The 24,298-nt window shown below is 36.7% G+C and overlaps 1 protein-coding gene across 3 annotated transcripts in view; it reads right to left on the bottom strand.

Moving 5' to 3' along the window:
- Nucleotides 1–4,091: 4,091 nt before the first annotated feature.
- The window catches only part of SMC2 (structural maintenance of chromosomes 2), a 65,492-nt gene continuing 45,285 nt past the window's right edge, over nucleotides 4,092–24,298 (bottom strand). For all 3 annotated transcript variants that reach the window (XM_049896268.1, XM_049896271.1, XM_049896269.1), the window contains exons 21-25: nucleotides 13,233–13,433; nucleotides 11,279–11,395; nucleotides 10,844–11,004; nucleotides 7,195–7,342; nucleotides 4,092–5,960 (exon numbers count right to left, since the gene is read on the bottom strand). In XM_049896268.1, coding sequence (XP_049752225.1) covers nucleotides 5,802–5,960; nucleotides 7,195–7,342; nucleotides 10,844–11,004; nucleotides 11,279–11,395; nucleotides 13,233–13,433 — 786 coding nt within the window. In that variant the 3' untranslated portion in view covers nucleotides 4,092–5,801. The remainder of the gene's footprint in view (nucleotides 5,961–7,194; nucleotides 7,343–10,843; nucleotides 11,005–11,278; nucleotides 11,396–13,232; nucleotides 13,434–24,298) is intronic.

Below are 24,298 nucleotides of genomic sequence, written 5' to 3'. Positions count from 1 at the left end.
CAGTTTGGCCAATGGTTTGTCGATTTTGTTGATCTTTTCAAAGAACTTTTGGTTTTGTCGATGCTTTCTATTGCTTTCTGTTTTCCATTTATCTCTGCTCCATTATTTCTTTTCTTTTGGTGACCGTGGGCTTCTTTTGCTGTTCTCTATTTGTTCGAGTTGTAGGGCTAACATTTTGGCCCTTTTTTCTTTTTTGATATGTGCATTTATTGCTATAAATTGACCTTTGAGTACTGCCTTTGCTGTGTCCCAAAGTTTTTGGTATGATGTGTTTGTATTCTCATTTGATTCTAGGAAGTTTTTTATTCCACCTTTGATTTCTTCTATTACCCAGTTGTTTTTAAGCAAGGTGTTATTCAGTTTCCATGTATCTGATTTTTTTTCTCCTTGCTCTTCTTATTATTGATTTCTACTTTTATGGCATTGTGATCAGAGAAGATGCTTTGTATTATTTCAATGTTTTGGATTTTATTTAGGGTTGCTTTGTGGCTTAAAATGTGGTCTATTTTGAAGAATGTTCATGTGCATTGGACAAAGAATGTGTACTTTGCTGCTGTTGGGTCTAGTGTTCTCTATTTATGAGGTCAATTTGGTTGGCTTTTGGCCTTCAAATCTTCTCTATCTTTGTTGAGTTTCTTTCTAGATGTTCTGTCTATACCAAGAGTGGCGTGTTGAAGTCACCTACCATTATCATAGAACTATTTCTCTTTTCAGTGCTGTTGAGAGTTTTATGTATTTTGGGGCCCTGATGTTGGGTGTGCAGATATTTATCAAGGTTATATCTTCTTGGTGGATTGTCTCTTTAATCATTATATAATGTCTTCCCTTGCCTTTTATGGTTAATTTTGCCGTAAAAACTATTTTATCAAAGGTTAGTATTGCCACTCCTTTCCTTTTTGGGTTACTGTTTGCTGGATATATTATTTTCCAACTTTTGGCTTTTACTATATATGTGTCTTGGTATAGTGTGTCTCTCGTAGACAGCATATTGAAGGGTCTTTTTTTTTAATCCATTCTGCCACCTTGTCTCTTTACAGGCACATTTAAGCCATTTACATTCAGTGTGATTATTAATGAGTTTACTGCTCATATTGCTGTGCTTTTTTTGTGATGCTGACATTTGTTCTTCTTACTCTCTTGGGCTGATTGCCTTCTGTTTGTGGATTTTCTTTCATTTTTATAGATTTTGTGTTTACTGAGACTTCATATTTTTATCCTGATGAGTAGGTTTATTAGCTTTCTTTGTGGTTATCTTGAAATTTACCCTTATTGTCCTGAGTTTGAACCAATCTTTTATTACCTGATACCACACTGACTTCCTCTCCGTTTGAAAGTTCTATATCTACACCATTTCTTTCCCCTTTTATTGTTTTGACAAGTGTCATTTACAGACTGATATTTCTGTTTCTCTGTTATAAGTCTTTTAACTTTGTTTCATTATTGAGTTCTTTACCTAGGATAGTATCTGGCTGATGCTGTCTTGTGTCCAAGACTACAGTTGTTGTCTGATGTTGTTGGTTCTCTAACCAAAGGACTCCCTTTTAATATTTCTTGTAAGCTTGGTTTGGTTTTTCTCTTAATTTTTATCTGGAAATAGCCTAATTTCACCATCATATTTGAGAGAATTTTGCAGTACATATTCTTCTTGGCTGACAGTTTCTCTCAAGATTTTATATATGTCATCCCATTCCCTTCTTGCCTGCATAATTTCTGGCAAGTAATCAGAGCTTAGTCTTATTGTTTCCCTTTTGTAAGTGACTTTTTGTTTTTCTCCAGCTGCCCTCAGGATTGTTTTTGATGTTGGCAAGTGTGATTATATGTCTTGGTGACTTTCTTGGGGCTCTATCTTATAAAGGGTCATTGAACTTCATGGATGGTCAGCTTCTCTTCTATGACACTTGGTAAGTTTTCTGCCAGCAAATCTTCAATACTCTGTTTTCCATTTTCACCCTGTTCTGAAACTCCCATCACATGCAAATTTTTGCTCTTGATTGTATCCCATTTAATTCTTAGGTTTTCTTTTTCTTCATTTTTTCTCAATTTTTCTTCAAAGTGGTGTCCATGGATTTGTCTTCAGTATCGCTATTTCTTTCATTGTTCCAAATTTGCTCCTAAAATCTTCTATTGAGTTGCCCATTTCTGCAATTTTATCCTTTGAATTTCTAGTTGCTGTTTTTTTATGATTCCTATTTATTTTGACATTTTGTTCCTGTGTTACTTTCCTGAATTCTTCTATTGCCTTGCCTGTGTTATTGATTTTGGCTGTTTTCGTTGGTCTTGTTTCCCATGATTTTGTCTATTTTTTCCTTGATTTATTTCCTAATCTGTTGGATTTATTGTATGTTCATTTATTTCATCCTGCTTCTTTTGTTTTGCCAGGGTGGGTGGGCTGGCTGTGCTTTGCTGCTTGCTTATCTGTGGGCACAACAGCTCTTACCACCTTGTCTGGGTGGGCAAGGCAGCAGCAGGCAGAGCAAGCCTACTTTATCTTACACTGGTTTGGCATGGTGGCTGAGGGTGGACTGGGCAGGCACTGTTTGTCTCCTGGTGCTGGTCCAGCAGTGTGGAAGCATTCACAGCCCATCGCCTGAGAAACAGGGGAGTTGGATAGGGAGTGGTAGAGGCTCACTTCCCCCCATTCAGTGGCTGGTTGAGTGGCAGGAGGAAGGGCAGGCAAGCCCACTGCAGTGGTGGGCCTGAGCCAAGGATGCTGTAGTTGAAGCAGCACAGTGAGGGCTGGCAGGAAGGAGTGATGTACAGGACTAGGTAGGGGGAACAAAGAGGAAAAAAAGGTAGCTGGTAGGCCAGTGGAAGAGGGGGTGAGTGTTGTAACGGCCTAGGTGGGAGGGAGGGAGGAAGAAAAAAAAAAAAACAGAAAAAAATGGTGCTACAGGATCCAGTGGGTGGAAGCAGAGTCAACCTGGGGTGGCACCTGACCAGGGGCTCTCTAGCAATGGTGGTATAGTGTGGCCCAGCGGGAAGAGGTAGACGCGGCATACAGGGCTAGGTGGGAGGGAGAAAGAAAAGGTAAGGTTAAAAAAAAAATGGCACAAAGGTAGCCAGCGGGTGGGGCAGGGCAGACCTAGGCTGGTGACCTGCCAGTGGCTCTCTACCCATGGTGGTGTGGTGTGGCCTGGTGGATGGGGTAGAGGTGGCATATAGGGCTACATGGGATAAAGAAAAGATGGGGGAAAAATGGCACTGCAGGAGCCGGTGGGTGGAGGTGGAGCAGATCCGGTTTGACAATGGGTGGTAGTTCTCTAGCCAAGTGGCATACCATCATCCATCTGGAGGGGTGGCATATGGGGCTAGGTAGAAGGGAGAAGAGGAACGGGGAAAAATGGCATGACAGGAGCCAGTGGGTGGGGGTGGGGCAGACCTGGGGTGATGCCAAGCCAGTAGCTCTCTAGGTGAGCACAGGGCAGAAGGGTAAGGAGTGGGAATACATATTTCTTGCTTTACTGGGTACTATCTACTGTTGGGAACTCTGTGAAGTTGCCTTCCCATACTCCCTGTACAGGGTAATTTCTGGCTGTGCTCCAAGATGGTGAAGCTTTGCCATGTTAGCTGGCAGGCGATCAGAAACTCTGTATCTCTCCTTGTTCTGTTTTTGTTCAGTTTCTTCTTCCATTAGGTGTTTGATCTAGTTACCCCTTCACTGGAGACTTAGGGTTCCAGGGATTGATGTTTGTATCTGTTTTACTTAATTTTTCAGGTCTTTGCTGCAGAGGTACAGCATGAAACATCCATTAGGGTGCCACGTTGGCTCCAGCTCCCAGCTTTTGGTTTTATTTTCTCCATGGTTTTGTTTTATACATTGTTGATTTCCACCCTTCATTATTTTCATCCTTCTACTTACTATGAGTTTACTTTGCTCTTTAGAATATAATGTAGAACGTTAAGCTATTCAATTTATCTTTTTTGTTGCCTAACATAAGCATTTAAATTTATCCATTTCTAACAATTTTTAAAAAATTGAAACTAGTATGGCTATGAATGAGACTATGTAGATGTATGAAATAAATGTGCCTGTCACGCCTTCTGTCTAATCAAATAGCATTACTCACAAAACTTTAACATGTTTGAGAATTTTTTATCATAGCAAGATTATATGTAAGACAAAAACTGGGAAAGTACACAAACAGAAAATTTGTAGCAGAGGAAGGTAAATTAGTACACTTTGCCTAATGTTCAACCCATGAATTGTTTTTTAGAATGCTGGTTATAGCTATTACATGAGAAAAATTAACAGCCAGTGCTGTCAAGGTTGTGGTCAAACTGCTTTGCTACTCTTTATTGGTGACAGTGTGCACTGATACAACTCTTTTGGAAAATAATTTGCGATACATTCAAAAGGAAACGAGTATTTTCATATATCCATTATCTGTAATACTGGGTTCCCTGTAACTATATTTACAGCTATGCCTCCCTCTCTTCCGCATAGTAGATAGAAGCAAATCAAGATTCAACACTTTCCAATGTGCACCATGACATTCAGTTACCCAGGTGTTATCTGACATCTTAAGATATGCATGGAGAATGAATGGTAAGAAGTGACAAACCCAGGGCCAGAAAGTATGAGCATTTATCAGGGAGAGGATAACAATAACATTAAGTAACTAGGACTCAAGGATCAAGAAGGGATAGTGGGGAAAAAAATAACATACCCAAGATCAGATTAAATTAAGTCAGGTCACAGCTTTCAGAATTCAGTCTGAGGACACTATTCTGGTGATGTACCTTGAAATGCTAAGAAGTATACATAGTATTCTTATATTGTTTAGGCTCCATTTTCTAGATCTTAAAGAAACTTTACCCCTCTGAAATGGAAAGTAGCAGAAGACACTAAAAACTGTAATAATTGTTACCTCTGAGGTCTTTTGGTAGAACTGATGAATCAATTTATGGATTTATACACATATCACACTAAACGAAGCATAGATAAGATTTGATTTAGTCTGCTGGCTCCTAAATTCTCATTCACCAATAGATTGTTTTGGTTGGATATATGCAAAGGCTGACAAAAATCTATTTTGAAATTATCAGGAGACTTCAGATTAATTTTGCAGTAGACAGCAGCATGCAACATACCTTCTCCCAAGTTTTTCTTAAAACACTCATGAGAATAATTTAAAAAAAAAAAACAAGGTGCAGAGACCAATTATTAAGCATATAAACATGATATTCAAACACCATTAAAATAAGAGGAATCTTTCAAGACCTGCTTCCCAGGCTGAGTCTAGCCAGCAAGCTGGCACTGTGTCTTCAAGGAACTAGCCTCAGCTAGCACAGTGCATGCATAAGAGCTTTCTTTGTGTTCCCTTTGTTGGTCCAGCAACTAAGTGCTTTGAAATTCTCTTATCTGAATGACTTTATTAGCAACAGAAAACACATTAATATTGCTTTAGGAGTTAAACTATTTAAAAGCTGACTATCAATTAATTATATTTATCCTATAATTTCATCTGTTTCTTTGTATTCTTGCTTTTACATACAGGATTTACCACTATTTCAGGCTCTCTAATATATAAAAAACGTATATAAGAAAAAACATTTAATGATATGCATAAAATCACAATCACAGTAATTGTACCATAGTTACACTAATTAGGAATCTATGCTCATTTATAAGTGATTATATAAGGGAAGAAAATATGGACCTTGAAAATATGTGTTAAGTGACAAAATAACATTCAATCGTTATATTAACAAATTAGATAAATCCTAAGTTCTTAAAAGTTTACATTTAAAAACAGGTCAAGACGTAGGAGTAAATTTGTATTTCAAACTTCTACACGTGATCATTTGGGTCCTTTTGCCTTGGATTTCAATTCTTTTGGAATCTTTCCATTTTGACATTGAGTAAATCTGGATACTGTAGAAACACCATCCACAAACTTGGTTTTGAAAAGAACGTTTGCATTGTTGAACATACCTTCTTTTAGGGACACCACAATGAACTTAAAGAAAAAAGAAAAAAAGGCATTAGAAAATATTTTTTGTAGTATTTTTGAAGAAGTTCACTGCTTTTTTTTTTTTTTTTAATATATATTAAGGTTAAGAATTATTCAAGGGTCATTTTGATTTTGTTATTTCTTTAAATGCTTGACTCCAAGCAACTGCACATCCTCAAATGAAAATAACAAATAGCCATGGTATTTCTGAATCATGGCACCCTCCACCCCAATGTACTGCACAGGGCTTTCACTGGCCAATTTTTTGGAAGTTGATCACGAGGCCTTTCTTATGAGACACCTCAGGGTGGACTTGAACCTCCAAGCTTTCAGTTAGCAGCTGAGCTTTAGTGTAAACCATTTGTACTACTCAGTGGTTCCGCTTATGATACGAGGCATTCTATCTTTCCATATTAGGTTTTAGGAGTCTGTTAAATTTTACCTTCGGTGCTTCATTATCCAAGCTGACTATTGTCTGGTGGTTGGCTGCTTATTGCTATCTTCTGCTGCTGGCACTAAATGTTTTGTTGTTAGCTCTCTTACTGCCAAAGTGAAATATTTTGCTTCAAAGTCCTGGAGCACCACCACCAGCCCAAGTGGAACCGTTACATGATTAAGAAAAGGGGACCCTTCCTTTGTATGGTTGAGAAAACGTGCTGCTTTACTGCTATCTGCCCCAAGAACTGCCATCATAAACACACAATATATGACAAATATAAGAAATGAAGACCCCTGCGCTGTACCATGCATAATCTACACAAACATATTTGGCAACCTCAATTCCTACAGCAGCAGTGCAATAAAAACAAACTGTTCTAGTTTCAAGGGACTTTTCTCCACTTTTTAGGCAGGAGAAATGCGACTTCCCTTATGCCTCATATGACTTTCTGTCATCTAGGCATATTCCTGAAATAGTCTTGTGTTTATTGTACATCTTTCTGGCAGCTAGCTGGAAAAAGTAACTGCATTAACTCAAAATCAATGACAAATTATGACAAAATTGGATTCTCTCTCATGCTACAATCAATAATTCTAATGCTAGGTTCTTTCTTTAAAAGGAGACCAAACTCTTTCATTCTATACCCACTTGAAATAAGTATATACTTAATAGAAATACAATAACTTTAGTATACCTCAACCTTAAATCTTATAAAATACTGACTACTGCTAAAGTATAGTTTTAAGAAAAAAAATACCATAAATAATAAACTACTACTGAAACGTATTTCCTGGTTCTTACCTGAGAATGTGTGAAATGAGTACGTAGCATCTGTCCGATATTCTGGGTATGAGAAAGATCTAAGGCTGCATCTACCTCATCCAGGATATAAATTGGAGCAGGTTTGAAGAGGAGCATGGACAATATTAATGACAGTGCCACTAAAGACCTAAGAAAAAAAGGCCAGTGGAAGAAAAGCCATTTTTACCAAAACAGTGAAGCAATTCTGCCATCTTGTTATTATTGTGAATAGTGCAGATTAATCTGAATGTCATAAAAAGAATCTTAAGACCCAAAGTTCAGTACTTCTTTTGTTGTATTGATACGGTTTTTATTTTAGCTTTCCGTTTTTTCCTCTCTTCAATGAGTTCCATTTTGAATAAGACAGGTTTATATTCTTCTTTGCATTCAAATAATCAGGAATCTTAAGCCCATTCCTAAAGAAAAATTCTTCAATTTTACCTCATTAGATTGTTTTTCAATCTGAAAATCTTTGAAAAACCAGTAATGGTGAAGATAAAAACTTTAAGTGTCGCATAAGCATACTATTTTCAAAAGGCAATTTTAATTTTGCCTTATTATCTTCAACACCTGCCCAAAATAAATACTGTTTTAGTTTTAATAGCATTTTTTTCTCTTTCCTCCCTCAACTGCTTATTAGATGCCCAGGCTAAATGGTAACTTATTAAGACAATAGCTGTCTTCCTGTAATAGTATAACTGGCCTAGGTGCACTCTTTCAAACTTTTATTATGTATATATACACATACTTTTTTTTTGCAGTATTTGAGAGTAATTTGCATAGATTATGGCCCATTACCCTAAGTACTTCAACGTGTTGGCTGGAAGCTCAAACAATCATCTAAAATGTGTATTTACTCCTACTCACAGATTTCATAGCTCTGTTTTTAGTTCTCTTCTACCTTACCACCATCTTTAATTACGGCTTTTTTTTTTTCATTTGAATCTGGAATGAGGAATTGTAATTCTTAAGAAACGTATATTTCATAAAAAAGCCTTGCTTATTTTAATACAGAATATTTATAGTTACTTAGTATTAAGGAAAAAATACAATATTTGCAACATATTTATTCTGTAACATCAAATACCTCCTGATATGCGACACTAGAATAACTGGTCAAGCTAATGCTCATAGCATTCCAACAGGGTATTAAGAAGCACATAAATATAAACAGTAAGGAAATGTGTGCACATGTGGAGAGGTATAAGAATGTGAAACCAAGATCTCTAGAAAAGGAAATGAATGAAACAGTGCAATGAAAAATAAAGCACAGAGAGTCTGACACTCACCTCTACAGAAGGGAGCTGAGGTCATTTAAGCAACCTAAAATTATTTTCCATTGGCCTCCGCTATGCCAAACATCTAAGGCACTGAGCTTTAAACTTAAGAAGATATTTCGCCAAGAGTTAAACTGCTGTTCATCTTCATTATGGAAATAACTTATAGGTTCCACTAAGAAGAAAAGCATATATTTTCTAGTTTCCTCAAAAACATTTTCTAAAGACTGGCAAAAAAGTTGTAGGGTTCAATTTTGGTTAACATCTCTGTAAGGCAGAAGCCATCTTTAGACTCTTAAAATATTTAGGCATTTTATTAATTGTGAAAAATACAGACGGGACTGCTTCTACTCAAAAAATGACAAAGGATTTCATAAAAAAAAAATTAATAGGTCTCAGTATTCTCTACATAAGAGGAGTTACATGAGGGTTCTATAGGGCATTTGAAAAAAATTCAAGAACTATTGATTGTCATCCTAGAAAAAAAAATCACCACTAAGTTAATTACTCTCTTCATTACATGAATGTTTATAATTTTCTCAGGAGGCTTTAATTATTTGGCTGTCTACAGATAGAATGCCTGGCAATATGACATTCTAAGTTTCTATCAGTATACGGCCTTTTGGAATCAACGTGTAATGGCTAAGAAAGACATCCCTAAATTCTATACCAAGCCATCTCTAGCATTCTTCATTCCCTTGTGTAGATCCAAGTTTCCATTTGGTATCATTTTCATTTGAAGAACTTCCTTTAACTTATAGTGTAATTCTACTGGGACCAAATTCTTCCAGCTTTTGTTTGTCTAAAAAAATATTTATATTGCTTTCACTTTGAAGAATATTTATTAGATAAAGAGGTCTATTAGGTTGTTACATTTTTCTTTCAGTGCTTCACAAATATTATTCCAGACCTCTGGCTCGCATAGTTTTTTGATGAGAAGTCTTTTATTTCTATTTTTGTTCTGCATATGTCTTTTCTCTTCTGGTTGCTTTTAAAATTTTCTCTTAATCACTGATTTTTAGCAATTTTACATGACATGTCCTATTGTGTTACTGTGTATTTGTTTATCCTGATTGGGGTGCACAGAACTCTTAGGTCTGTGGCTAGAGCAGCACTCATCAAACTGGGAAATTCTGGGGCCATTATTTCTTTAGGTATTTTTCTGTACTATCCTTTCTTCCGTAACTCCAATTACAAGTATGTTAGACTGCTTGATATTGTCCCAGAGGCCGCTGAATCTCTTCATTTTTTTATTTCTTAGTTTAGCTTGAATAGATTCTACAACTATGTGTTCAAGTTCGCTCATCTTTCTTTGGCAGTGTCTAATCTGCTGTTAATCTCATGCAGTGAACTTCTCATTTCAGGTATATTTCTCTCTAGAAGTTCCACTTGATTTTTTTTTTAACAGGCTTCATTTCTCTCATTATGTTCACGTTTTCCAGTAAATACTTGAAAATAGTTACAGTAACTCTAACATCTTGTTTGTTAATTTCATCATCTGTCATTTCTGGGTCTGCTTCTACTGACTGCTTTTTTTTTTCTTCGGTTTTAAGTCACATTTTCTTGATTTTTATCCAGTAATTTTTATATGTGCTGGAGACCATGATTATGTTATTGTGTTGGGCTTTTATCTGACAAATTAAATGCAGGTCATCTTGATCCCTTCAAGGCTTACCAACTTTGCTAGGGTGTGCCTAGAATAGCTTTCACTTCAGGAAACAGTACATGCTTAATGCAAGATTCAACTCTGGAGCCTCCCAAAATTCTAATCTCTGTCTCTTTAATTTAGTGACACTACTGGGTTCTGTTTAGGTTTATTTCCTGCCTGTGCAGTCCAGAAATTGACCCCAGGCAGACAGACGAGGTGAACACAAGGCTCACTTTTTGGTTCCTTTCTCTTGAGTCTCAAAGTCCTAGGATACTCATTTTTCAATGTCTGAAAACAGTTGTTTTTCATGTATTTTGTCTAATTTTCTAGTTGCTTATTTTTGTTTCTCCTTTGTTGCCTACCATTTCAACCAAACGTTTCTACCAAAAAATGTATACTAAAAAAAAAATCAAATCAAACCTGTTGCCATTGAGTCGATTCTGACTCATATCAACCCAAAAGGACAGAGCAGAACTGCTCCATAGGTTTCCAAGGAGTGGCTGGTGGATTCAAACTGCCAATCTACTGGTTAACAGCCAAGTTCTTAATCACTATGCCACCAGGGCCCCAAAATGTATTAAAAAAAAAAAAAATTAGGCTCCTCAAATTCTACATGCAAACAAAGTTAAACACAGCAAAGCTGAGATAAAATTGGGAGGTAGTAAGATCATGGCTTATAATAAAGATGAATGAGGATCTATAATACTAAAAAGGGATTACTCACCTCTGACCACCACTAAGTTCAGTTAGGTTTTCTTTCCAGGTATTTCCTAAGGCAACCTTGAACTCTAGACCATCCAAAACAGTTTGCCCCTCTGGTGGTGCAAGCATAGCATTAGCGCCAGGCAGAAGAGTAGAAAAAATAGACCCAAAGTCCTTGTTCACCTGGATAAAAGACATAAACATCATAAAATGTTCCCAGAAGAATCCAATGTTGATAAGTGAATATGCAGCTCAGCTCGTGCCATTTTGTTATCTATTACAGTACTCTAACTCAGGTGACTGCAAATGGTTGACAAGCTATGGCAAATGGGACAAATCTGGCCATTTCCAGTCATTTACATATTGTCTGTGGCTGCTAGCACTACAGTGGTTGACTTGAGTAACTGTAACAGATATCTCAGACAGAGTAAATAATAAAATTTGGGGGTTCAAATACCTTTTGCCAAGCAATATTTAGGGCTTGGTTTTTCTTCTGGTCAAGGTCTTCTATAGTTGCAAGGATTTTAGATTTGTCATTTTCTACAATTCTCTTTTTCTTCATCAAGTCATTATACTAGTAAGATAAAAAAAAAATCTAATTAGGAAAACATTAAATTTTCTTTATATTCAGTCAGAAATAGAGTTCTCATGTATTTTTATACATACCCTCCTAGTTACCAAAAAGATATAAAGCCGTGTTACAATGCAAACCAAAATTCTGAGGAAAATAAGATCATCCATCTGTATATGTCCATCTATAACTGAGAATAAGGCAACTCTCTGAAATATTTTGACCCCACTATCATTCTCTTATCTTCCTAGCAGCCAAAACAAAAAGGTAAATGTGTCATATGTAAACCCATATAAAAGCAGCCCTGCTGTCTTCTGGACTCTTAGCACTGACAAATAAAATTCTAATTCTTCACCCTGATATACGAGGTCCTACATAATTTGACCTTTATTTTTCTCTCTGACTTTATCGTATCAGATTCCTCCTATGCTCCTGCCATATGGGCTTTTTTCTTTTCCTTGATATAATAGGTTCATTCTCTTATGAGCCTGTTATGCACTGTGCTCTCTTCCTGGAATGCTCTTCCTCTGTACAACACAACTGGTGCTTCATCACTCAAGTCTTAGCCCAGACATCATCTGTTCAGAGTGGTGTTGTTTAACTCACAGAGGGATATTATACCATGAAGAGCAGGGATATTTTCCCTTAAAAACTTCAGCCAGTTCTGCTCTCTTCCTTACTGTCCCTGTGCTTTATAGACAAGCTCCCAAAAACTCCTCCCAGATGCTATGTTTTATCTTATTCCTTGTATAACTCAAATACAGTTTCTTATGTGGACAGAGACACAAAACAATGAAAACAAAAGGCCATTTGCTAATGAACAATAAATCCTTTCTCGCTGGTAAGAAGAGGGGAGTTGGTAAATTCCATCAAAAAAAAAAAAATTAGACTGTTATCATTATCTAATAAAAGTAAACAAGTAAAAGCAAACAAGTTTCATAATATCATGCATCTCAAAATCAGACCAAAGATTTTTTCCCATGAATATGTCATATATTGCAAAGCTTTAATATAGAAACGAAAACGAGAGATAGGATTTTATAGAGACCACAATGCCTGCATTATTAGCCTGTTTGGTACCTACTATAATTCAGATCCTTTGTATACTACTATCAATGACAGTAAAAAAAAAAAAAAAAAAAAAAAAAAAACCCACAGTAGGAAAATTTCTTAAAAGTAATTGAGCTTCTAAGTACTACCAGTTTTGCAGCTCCCTCATTAGCTCTATTCTAATATGTAAATTCAAACAGAATTTTGCAGAATTAAAAAAGATACATGGGGCATAACATTGCAGAATTAAAGAAAAGTTGGGACATAATATAATTGCTAAGGCCACTATTTCCTATGTGGCCCTCAAGGGTAGGGACTGCTTTTTTCTCTAGGTTTTTGTAGTAACATGGTCTCCAAAGTTCAACATTAGATGACATTAAAATTTTCTTCTTAGATTATGAGTTTTGTCAGGGGCAATGGATAACATTATTAAGTTAGAACACTAAAACTGCGAAGATGCTGCTAGGTTTACAGATTAGTAAAACAATGATTACTTATAAAATAGTTGTAGTCATCACTTACAAAATGGTTCTAGTATACACTAGAGTCAAAGGAAGACAGCAGTTAGTTATAGTCATTCAAGGTAAAACAGAATATCTAAACAACTGATGATAGGGAAAAAAAAAGGAATAAGAAAATCAAGAAATTAAGAAAAGGAAAACAGAAAGCAAAACAGGCACTAAGGACATTAAGGAAAAGTTGACTGTTGTAACTGCCTCAGGAGTCACATAGAGACATTAATGCCAGTCATGTCCCAAAGTGGCCAGGTATCATTAGGAAACTGACTTACCCGTTCTTCAGCTTCTGTCAGTACATTCATGGCTCTCATATTGACATTTCTTCCTAGCTTCTCCTTCATTTCTTGTAACTTCTGAAGTCTCTGGCCAGCTTCTTTTGGGTTGTTAGTTTTGAAATCATAGGCGCTATTGGGTTGGCCAAAGAGGTGTTTCTCTGAGTTAATCCAGTCATAATCTTTCAACATTTTGGATACCTAAACACATATGAAAATAGCAGGATTTATGACTGCTTCAAATCTGCATTTATAAGCCAGTTTCTTAAATATTTGTCAATTTAAAATCAAATACTTGAAGAGAAATTTCACGGTTACTCATTTCAAAAAATGAGGTTTACTGTTAACAAGTATGAGTATTTTTTTATCTGTAGCAAAGCTCAAAAACAACCAACTGTATATGATCCTACATATATGTGTGTGTGTATATATATACACAAAAGAATCTACAAAAAGCTTCTAGAACTAATAGAGACATTCAGCAAAGTTGCAGGATACAAGGTCAACACACAAAAATCAGTTGGGTTTCTATACATGAGCAATGAAAATTTTGAAAAGGAGATTAACAAAACAACTCTATAATAGTATCTAAGAGAAAAAAATGTCTAGGAATAAATTTACCCAGGGATGTAAAAGATCTATATGATAAAAATTATAAAGCACTGCTGAAAAAGTCTAAAGAAAACCTAAATAGATGGAAAGACTTAATATAGTCAAGATGTCAATATTATGCAAGGTTATCTATACGTATGATACAATTCTGATCAAAATTCCAACAACATTGTTTACAGAAATGGAAAAACTAATTTTCAATATTACATGGAAAGACAAGAGACCTGAATAGCCAAAGCAATTCTTAAGAACAAAGTAGGAGGCCTCACACTTCCTGACTTCAAAACATATTACCCAGCTACTGTTATTGAAACAGCCTGGAGGGAATAGAACTCAAAATCCAGAAATAAATCCAAACATCTATGGTCAACTGATTTTTGACAAAAGAGCCAAATCCACTCAATGTGGAAGGAACAGCCTCTTCGACAAATTGTACTGACAAAACTCAATTTCCACACTTTAAAAAAAAAGGTCCATACCTTGTGACATACACAAAAACTAATTCAAAACGGATCAAGAACTTAAATATTAAATCTAAAACCACAAAGTTCGTGGAAGAAAATACAGGAGCAAAGTTTTGGGATCTCATTTTTTTCAGTGATAGATAACCAAACACAATAATGTATGCATGAGGAACAGAAAACAAATAGATAACTGGATATGTTCATCAAAAGACTTTATCAAAAAAGTAAAGAGATAACCTACAGACTGGGAAAAAAATATTCAAGAATGATGTAATCAACAAGGGTCTAATACCTAAAATAAACAAAAAACTTCCACAACTAACAACGAAAAAATAACCAATCAAAAACTGGGCAAAAGACATGAACAGACTCTTCACCAAAGAGGATATTCAAACGGCAAACAGACACATGAAAACATGCTCAACATCACTAGGCATCAGAGAAATGCAAATCAAAACCAAAATGAGATACTTCACTCCCACTAGAATGGCTAAAATAAAAAAAGGGAAAATAACTAGTGTTGGAGGGGATGTGGAGAAACTGAATCCTCATCCATTGCTAGTGGGAATGCAAAGTGGTACAGCCATTGTGAAAAACAATCTGGGAGTGCCTTAAGCAAACAGAGGCAGAGCTGCCATGCCCACTGCTGTCGCGTTGATTCGAACTCACAGTGATCATACAGGACAGAGTAGAACTGCCCCATACTGTTTCCAAGGAGCGCCTGGCAGATTTGAACTGCCAACCTTTTGGTTAGCAGCTTTAGCTCTTAAGCACTATGCCACCAGGGTTTCCATGTGACCCAGCAATTCCACTCCTAGGTATATATCCTAGGGATCTAATAGAAGTGATATGAACAGATATTTTCACACCTATGTTCATTGCAGCACTATACAAAATAGCAAAAAGATGAAAACAACTTAAGTACCAACCAGTACACAAAGGGGTAAGTAAAATGTGGTGCATACATACAATGGAATACTAAGAAATGATGAAAAATGAGTTCCCACAACATCTTACAACGTGGATGAACCTGGAGATCGTTATGTTGAGCAAAATAAGTCAATCACAAAAAAAAAAACCCCAAACATTGTATGTTTTTATGAAATAAAGTGAATAGGTAATTATACAGAAACTAATGTTCATTAGTGGTTACCAGGGATGGGGGGTGTGGGAAGAGGGGAAAGCACTCTCTAGGCAGTAGTCACTTTTTTATAGAAATGGGAAAGGTGGAACTGAATATGGGTGAAGTTTGCACAGCATGACTGAAATAAACTGACATCAATAAGCTGTACATGGGGAAAAGGGATGAATAGACAAAGGCCAGGTTGTGTATGGGTTTGCAACAAACAACAAAAACAACAAGAAAAAGGTGGGGGGTGGCTACAAATGGTCATGCTAATTAGACATAATCATCTCATGAGATTAGTTCTCTTGTTTGGGCTTAGGGCCGTGGTCTCATGAGACAATCCAGTCAATTGCCATAATATAGTTCTTTATGTTCTACCTCCCGGTATGGTGAGTAGTGGCTGGGGTCTTAAAAGCTTATGAGTGGTCATCTAAGATACAACTACTGGTCTTTACTCATTTGGAACAAAAAAGAAAGAAGAAAACCCAAGAATCAGAGAAGGAAATGGACTAAAGGATGGCCTTACATGTACCACTGCCTCTTCCACCTCGAGACCAGAACAAGATGGTATCCTGCCACCACTACTGAATATTCTGATCAGGAACACAATAGATGAATCCTGATAAAAAGGGAGAAATATGTAGAACAGAACTTCAAATTATTTAAGAATCTAGACTTACTGTACCTATTGCGGCTGGAGGAGTGCCTGAGACTATGGTTCTGAGTTGCTCTTCAAACCTTGAATTGAAACCATTCCCTGAAGTCACCTTTAAACTAAGCAACAGTTTAGCCCAAAGAGTATAAAGATGGTCACTCTTGTGAACTGTGTTTAAAAACATCTGTATTCACACACACACACAATCAAAGGGTCAACCAAGAAAATAAAACCACCACCAAACCCATTGCTGTCGAGTTGATTCTGACTCAGAGACCCTAGAGGACAGAGTAGAACCGTCCCATAGTTTCCAAGGAGCGCATGGTGGATTCGAACTGCTGACCTTTTGGTTAGCAGCCATAGCATTTAACGACTATGCCACCAGGGTTTCCAAAGTGTCAACAGCTATTTTTAAATCATACAGGAGAAGACTGAGGCAGGGAAAGTAAGTAAATGGACGTGAAACAACTAAAACAGAAATAACGAGAATGTTGACATAATGTGAAGAATGTAACCAATGTCACTGATCATTATGCCTAGAAACTGTGGAATGGGAGCTATGTATTTGCACCAAAAGTAAAATTAATTTAGAAAAACAAATTGTATAGGATAAGATATTCCTACTAAGCATTAAAAGAGACGCCAACACAGAAATTTTTACAAAGTATACAAAACACACCTCTGACAGAATGAAATACAAGTCAGATGAGCCTCCTTCAGATTTTACCAACTTCGATCTATTGCTTCAAAAAACTTATTGTGAAAAGTTATAAATTCTTATAGGTCTGGTAAAATCATGAAAGCTTAATCTTGGTTGATATCTAGTAATTCTCCCTTTTGGAACTACAATATAAGGGGGGGAAAAAAAAACTGCCCCAAACATTAACACCATCTCTACTGTTGTTTTGGCAAGGCACAATGTAATACTTTATATAATACACCTGATTGAAAATTTCAAAGTATAGTGGTTAAGAAAGACTGTTTAAGGTTTAGAGTGGTAGATTCCAATCTTTGCCAATATGTTTACCCTTAATGACTGCATGGGTATGGTCTCACCTCTAGGCTCCAAAATAAAATTATTGTTAATGGTCTATATTCCCTGCCAATTTTATCTGTAAGCTCTATAATGGCATTCTATGTATGTATTACTCATTCTTATCTTCAGTACTAACATATTATCTGATACTAGTATGTGTGCGATAAATATTTGATAAACTATGAATTTCAAATAATCGTTGACTTTTAGCAGCTCTACTTGAAAGTCCCTTTTTAAAATCTCTTTAATTGTAAGTAAAATCTCCTAGCAATCACCAATACTTACATTTTCAATTACCAAAAAATTGTTAGCAGTGCTACTGACATTTTAAGATCTCAATGAATCCACTAATGGGGAACCAACGGTAGCAAGTAAAATGAGATATTATAATGTTTTTTCTATCCATAAAATTATTTTTTAAACCAAGTAATGAACTCCAATAGACATGCATGGTTCTTTCAGAGGGTAGAGAGATTGCTTTTTGTTATTGATAATTTTTTTTTTAAGTTAAATATGATTTTAGGGTGTTAAAAAAAGATCTTAGGCGTTACAAATGCAGAGAAGTACTGTCACACATCCATGAAAAAGTAGGACAAGAAAATTATTAAGACTCCATGAATACAGTCTCTCAACCAAGAAATAAATTTCTGCAAAAGCCTGTGTTCTCTATAAAAACTTAAGACAAGACACTGTGATATATGAAAGGAAGAAATTTTAAGATTGACCAAAAAATAGTAGGATAAAGGCGCGGAGCCAAGATGGCGGACTAGGCAGACGCTACCTCGGATCCCTCTTACAACAAAGACAAGGAAAAACAAGTGAATCGATCACATACAAAACAATCTACGAACCCTGAACAACAAACACAGATTTAGAGACGGACAACGAACTAATACGGGGAAACAGCGATTGTTTCCAGAGCCTGGAGCCAGCGTACCAGTCAGGTACGGCACAAGCACAGAGAGCGGCTCCACCCCCCTGAACTAACCCCGGGAGGGGGACCAGCAGGTTCCACGGGCGGCGTGGGACGCAGCCGGTAGAAGTCCCTGGGAGGCAGTGACTGGTCTTGGAGCAGAAAGAGCAGTGTCCAAGCCGAGGAACCGTCCCGCAGGGATTAGGACTGGACGCAGGCGGCTTCATTAACATCTGAATAGCCTGAGCCAGAGGGAGAACTCTGATAGGGATCTGACTGCATTTTTTTTTAGCGGATTTTCTGGAAAAACTAGTTTCCCAGTGATGGTGCGGAGACAACAATCCATATCAAACCACTTAAAGAAGCAGACCATGACAGCTTCTCCAACCCCCCAAACAAAAGAATCAAAATCTTTCCCAAATGAAGATACAATCTTGGAGTTATCAGATACAGAATATAAAAAACTAATTTACAGAATGCTTAATGATATCACAAATGAAATTAGGATAACTGCAGAAAAAGCCAAGGAACACACTGATAAAACTGTTGAAGAACTCAAAAAGATTATTCAAGAACATACTGGAAAAATTAATAAGTTGCCAGAATCCATAGAGAGACAACATGTAGAAATCCAAAAGATTAACAATAAAATAACAGAATTAGACAATGCACTAGGAAGTCAGAGGAGCAGACTCGAGCAATTAGAATGCAGACTGGGACATCTGGAGGACCAGGGAATCGACACCAACATAGCTGAAAAAAAAATCAGATAAAAGAATTAAAAAAAATGAAGAAACCCTAAGAATTATGTGGGACTCTATCAAGAAGGATAACCTGTGGGTGATTGGAGTCCCAGAACAGGGAGGGGGGACAGAAAACACAGAGAAAATAGTTGAAGAACTCCTGACACAAAACTTCCCTGACATCATGAAAGACGAAAGGATATCTATCCAAGATGCTCATCGAACCCCATTTAAGATTGATACAAAAAGAAAAACACCAAGACATATTATCATCAAACTCACCAAAACCAAAGATAAACAGAAAATTTTAAAAGCAGCCAGGGAGAAAGGAAAGGTTTTCTTCAAGGGAGAATCAGTAAGAATATGTTCTGACTACTCAGCAGAAACCATGCAGGCAAGAAGGGAATGGGACGACATATACAGAACACTGAAGGAGAAAAACTGCCAGCCAAGGATCATATATCCAGCAAAACTCTCTCTGAAATATGAAGGCGAAATTAAGATATTTACAGACAAACACAAGTTTAGAGAATTTGCAAAAACCAAACCAAAGCTACAAGAAATACTAAAGGATATTGTTTGGTCAGAGAACCAATAATATCAGATATCAGCACAACACAAGGTCACAAAACAGAACGTCCTGATATCAACTCAAATAGGGAAATCACAAAAACAAAATAAGATTAATAAAAAAAAAAAATACACATAACAGGGAATCATGGAAGTCAATAGGTAAAAGATCACAATAATCAAAAAGAGGGACTAAATACAGGAGGCATTGAACTGCCATATGGAGAGTGATACAAGGCAATATAGAACAATACAAGTTAGGTTTTTACTTAGAAAAATAGGGGTAAATAATAAGGTAACCACAAAAAAGTATAACAACTCTATAACTCAAGATAAAAACCAAGAAAAACGTAACGACTCAACTAACATAAAGTCAAGCACTATGAAAATGAGGATCTCACAATTTACTAAGAAAAACGCCTCAGCACAAAAAAGTATGTGGAAAAATGAAATTGTCAACAACACACATAAAAAGGCATCAAAATGACAGCACTAAAAACTTATTTATCTATAATTACCCTGAATGTAAATGGACTAAATGCACCAATAAAGAGACAGAGAGTCACAGACTGGATAAAGAAACACGATCCATCTATATGCTGCCTACAAGAGACACACCTTAGACTTAGAGACACAAACAAACTAAAACTCAAAGGATGGAAAAAAGTATATCAAGCAAACAATAAGCAAAAAAGAAGAGGAGTAGCAATGTTAATTTCTGACAAAATAGACTTTAGACTTAAATCCACCACAAAGGATAAAGAAGGACACTATATAATGATAAAAGGGACAATTGATCAGGAAGACATAACCATATTAAATATTTATGCACCCAATGACAGGGCTGCAAGATACATAAATCAAATTTTAACAGAATTGAAAAGCGAGATAGATACCTCCACAATTATAGTAGGAGACTTCAACACACCACTTTCGGAGAAGGACAGGACATCCAGTAAGAAGCTCAACAGAGTCACGGAAGATCTAATTACAACAATCAACCAACTTGACCTCACTGACTTATACAGAACTCTCCACCCAACTGCTGCAAAATATACTTTCTTTTCTAGCGCACATGGAACATTCTCTAGAATAGACCACATATTAGGTCATAAAACAAACCTTTGCAGAGTCCAAAACATCGAAATATTACAAAGCATCTTCTCAGACCACAAGGCAATAAAACTAGAGATCAATAACAGAAAAACTAGGGAAAAGAAATCAAATACTTGGAAAATGAACAACACCCTTCTGAAAAAAGACTGGGTTATAGAAGACATTAAGGAGGGAATAAGGAAATTCATAGAAAGCAATGAGAATGAAAATACTTCCTATCAAAACCTCTGGGACACAGCAAAAGCAGCGCTCAGAGGCCAATTTATATCAATAAATGCACACATACAAAAAGAAGAAAGAGCCAAAATCAGAGAACTGTCCCTACAACTTGAACAAATAGAAACTGAGCAACAAAAGAATCCATCAGGCACCAGAAGAAAACAAATAATAAAAATTAGAGCTGAACTAAATGAATTAGAGAACAGAAAAACAATTGAAAGAATTAACAAAGCCAAAAGCTGGTTCTTTGAAAAAATTAACAAAATTGATAAACCATTGGCTAGACTGACTAAAGAAATACAGGAAAGGAAACAAATAACCCGAATAAGAAATGAGAAGGACCACATCACAACAGAACCAAATGAAATTAAAAGAATCATTTCAGATTATTATGAAAAATTGTACTCTAACAAATTTGAAAACCTAGAAGAAATGGATGAATTCCTGGAAAAACACTACCTACCTAAACTAACACATTCAGAAGCAGAACAACTAAATAGACCCATAACAAAAAAAGAGATTGAAACGGTAATCAAAAAACTCCCAACAAAAAAAAGCCCTGGCCCGGACGGCTTCACTGCAGAGTTCTACCAAACTTTCAGAGAAGAGTTAACACCACTACTACTAAAGGTATTCCAAAGCATAGAAAATGACGGAATACTACCCAACTCATTCTATGAAGCCACCATCTCCCTGATACCAAAACCAGGTAAAGACATTACAAAAAAAGAAAATTATAGACCTATATCCCTCATGAACATTGATGCAAAAATCCTCAACAAAATTCTAGCCAATAGAATCCAACAACACATCAAAAAAATAATTCACCCTGATCAAGTGGGATTTATACCAGGTATGCAAGGCTGGTTTAATATTAGAAAAACCATTAATGTAATCCATCACATAAATAAAACAAAAGACAAAAACCACATGATCTTATCAATTGATGCAGAAAAGGCATTTGACAAAGTCCAACACCCATTCATGATAAAAACTCTTACCAAAATAGGAATTGAAGGAAAATTCCTCAACATAATAAAGGGCATCTATGCAAAGCCAACAGCCAATATCACTCTAAATGGAGAGAACCTGAAAGCATTTCCCTTGAGAACGGGAACCAGACAAGGATGCCCTTTATCACTGCTCTTATTCAACATCGTGTTGGAAGTCTTAGCCAGGGCAATTAGGCTAGACAAAGAAATAAAAGGTATCCGGATTGGCAAGGAAGAAGTAAAGTTATCACTATTTGCAGATGACATGATTATATACACAGAAAAACCTAAGGAATCCTCCAGAAAACTACTGAAACTAATAGAAGAGTTTGGCAGAGTCTCAGGTTATAAAATAAACATACAAAAATCACTTGGATTCCTCTACATCAACAAAAAGAACACCGAAGAGGAAATAACCAAATCAATACCATTCATAGTAGCCCCCAAGAAGATAAGATACTTAGGAATAAAACTTACCAAGGATGTAAAAGACCTATACAAAGAAAACTACAAAGCTCTACTACAAGAAATTCAAAAGGACATACTTAAGTGGAAAAACATACCCTGCTCATGGATAGGAAGACTTAACATAGTAAAAATGTCTATTCTACCAAAAGCCATCTATACATTTAACGCACTTCCAATCCAAATTCCAATGTCATATTTTAAGGGGATAGAGAAACAAATCACCAATTTCATATGGAAGGGAAAGAAGCCCCGGATAAGCAAAGCACTACTGAAAAAGAAGAAGAAAGTGGGAAGCCTCACCTTACCCGACTTCAGAACCTATTATACAGCCACAGTAGTCAAAACAGCCTGGTATTGGTACAACAACAGACACATAGACCAATGGAACAGAATTGAGAACCCAGACATAGATCCATCCACGTATGAGCAGCTGATATTTGACAAAGGACCAGTGTCAGTTAATTGGGGAAAAGATAGCCTTTTTAACAAATGGTGCTGGCATAACTGGATATCCATTTGCAAAAAAATGAAACAGGAGCCATACCTCACACCATGCACAAAAACTAACTCCAAGTGGATCAAAGACCTAAACATAAAGACTAAAACGATAAAGATCATGGAAGAAAAAATTGGGACAACCCTAGGAGCCCTAATACAAGGTATAAACAGAATACAAAACATTACCAAAAATGATGAAGAGAAACCCGATAACTGGGAGCTCCTAAAAATCAAACACCTATGCTCATCTAAACACTTCTCCAAAAGAGTAAAAAGACCACCTACAGACTGGGAAAGAATTTTCAGCTATGACATCTCCGACCAGCACCTGATCTCTAAAATCTACATGATTCTGTCAAAACTCAACCACAAAAAGACAAACAACCCAACCAAGAAGTGGGCAAAGGATATGAACACACATTTCACTAAAGAAGATATTCAGGCAGCCAACAGATACATGAGAAAATGCTCTCGATCATTAGCCATTAGAGAAATGCAAATTAAAACTACGATGAGATTCCATCTCACACCAGCAAGGCTGGCATTAATCCAAAAAACACAAAATAATAAATGTTGGAGAGGCTGCGGAGAGACTGGAACTCTCATACACTGCTGGTGGGAATGTAAAATGGTACAACCACTTTGGAAATCTATCTGGCGTTATCTTAAACAGTTAGAAATAGAACTACCATACAACCCAGAAATCCCACTCCTAGGAATATACCCTAGAGATACAAGAGACTTCATACAAACAGATATATGCACACCCATGTTTATTGTAGCTCTGTTTACAATAGCAAAAAGTTGGAAGCAACCAAGGTGTCCATCAACGGATGAATGGGTAAATTAATTGTGGTATATTCACACAATGGAATACTACGCATTGATAAAGAACAGTGACGAATCTGTGAAACATTTCATAACATGGAGGAACCTGGAAGGCATTATGCTGAGCGAAATGAGTCAGAGGCAAAAGGACAAATATTGTATAAGACCACTATTACAAGATCTTGAGTAATAGTAAACCTGAAAAGAACACATACTTTTGTGGTTACGAGGGGGGGAGGGAGAGACGGTGGGAGAGGGTTTTTTATTGATTAATCAGTAGACAAGAACTGCTTTAGGTGAAGGGAAAGACAACACTCAATACATGGAAGGTCAGCTCAATTGGACTGGACCAAAAGCAAAGAAGTTTCCGGGATAAAATGAATGCTTCAGAGGTCTGCGGAGCAAGCGCGGGGGTCTGGGGAACATGGTTTGTGGGGACTTCTAAGTCAATTGGCAAAATAATTCTATTATGAAATCATTCTGCATCCCACTTTGAAATGTGGCGTCTGGGGTCTTAAATGCTAACAAGCAGCCATCTAAGATGCATCAATTGGTCTCAACCCACCTGGAGCAAAGGAAAATGAAGAACACCAAGGCCACACGACAACTAAGAGCCCAGGAGACAGAAAGGGCCACATGAACCAGAGACCTACATCATCCTGAGACCAGAAGAACTAGTTGGTGCCCGGCCACAATCGATGACTGCCCTGACAGGGAGCACAGCAGAGGACCCCTGAGGGAGCAGGAGATCAGTGGGATACAGACCCCAAATTCTCATAAAAAGACCAAACTTAATGGTCTGACTGAGACTGGAGGAATCCCGGCG

The sequence above is a fragment of the Elephas maximus genome, chromosome 9 (assembly GCF_024166365.1).
Source record: "Elephas maximus indicus isolate mEleMax1 chromosome 9, mEleMax1 primary haplotype, whole genome shotgun sequence".
Lineage (NCBI taxonomy): Eukaryota > Metazoa > Chordata > Mammalia > Proboscidea > Elephantidae > Elephas > Elephas maximus.
The sequence above is the reverse complement of the archived record's forward strand: the minus strand, read 5'-3'. Positions and strand labels throughout refer to the sequence as shown.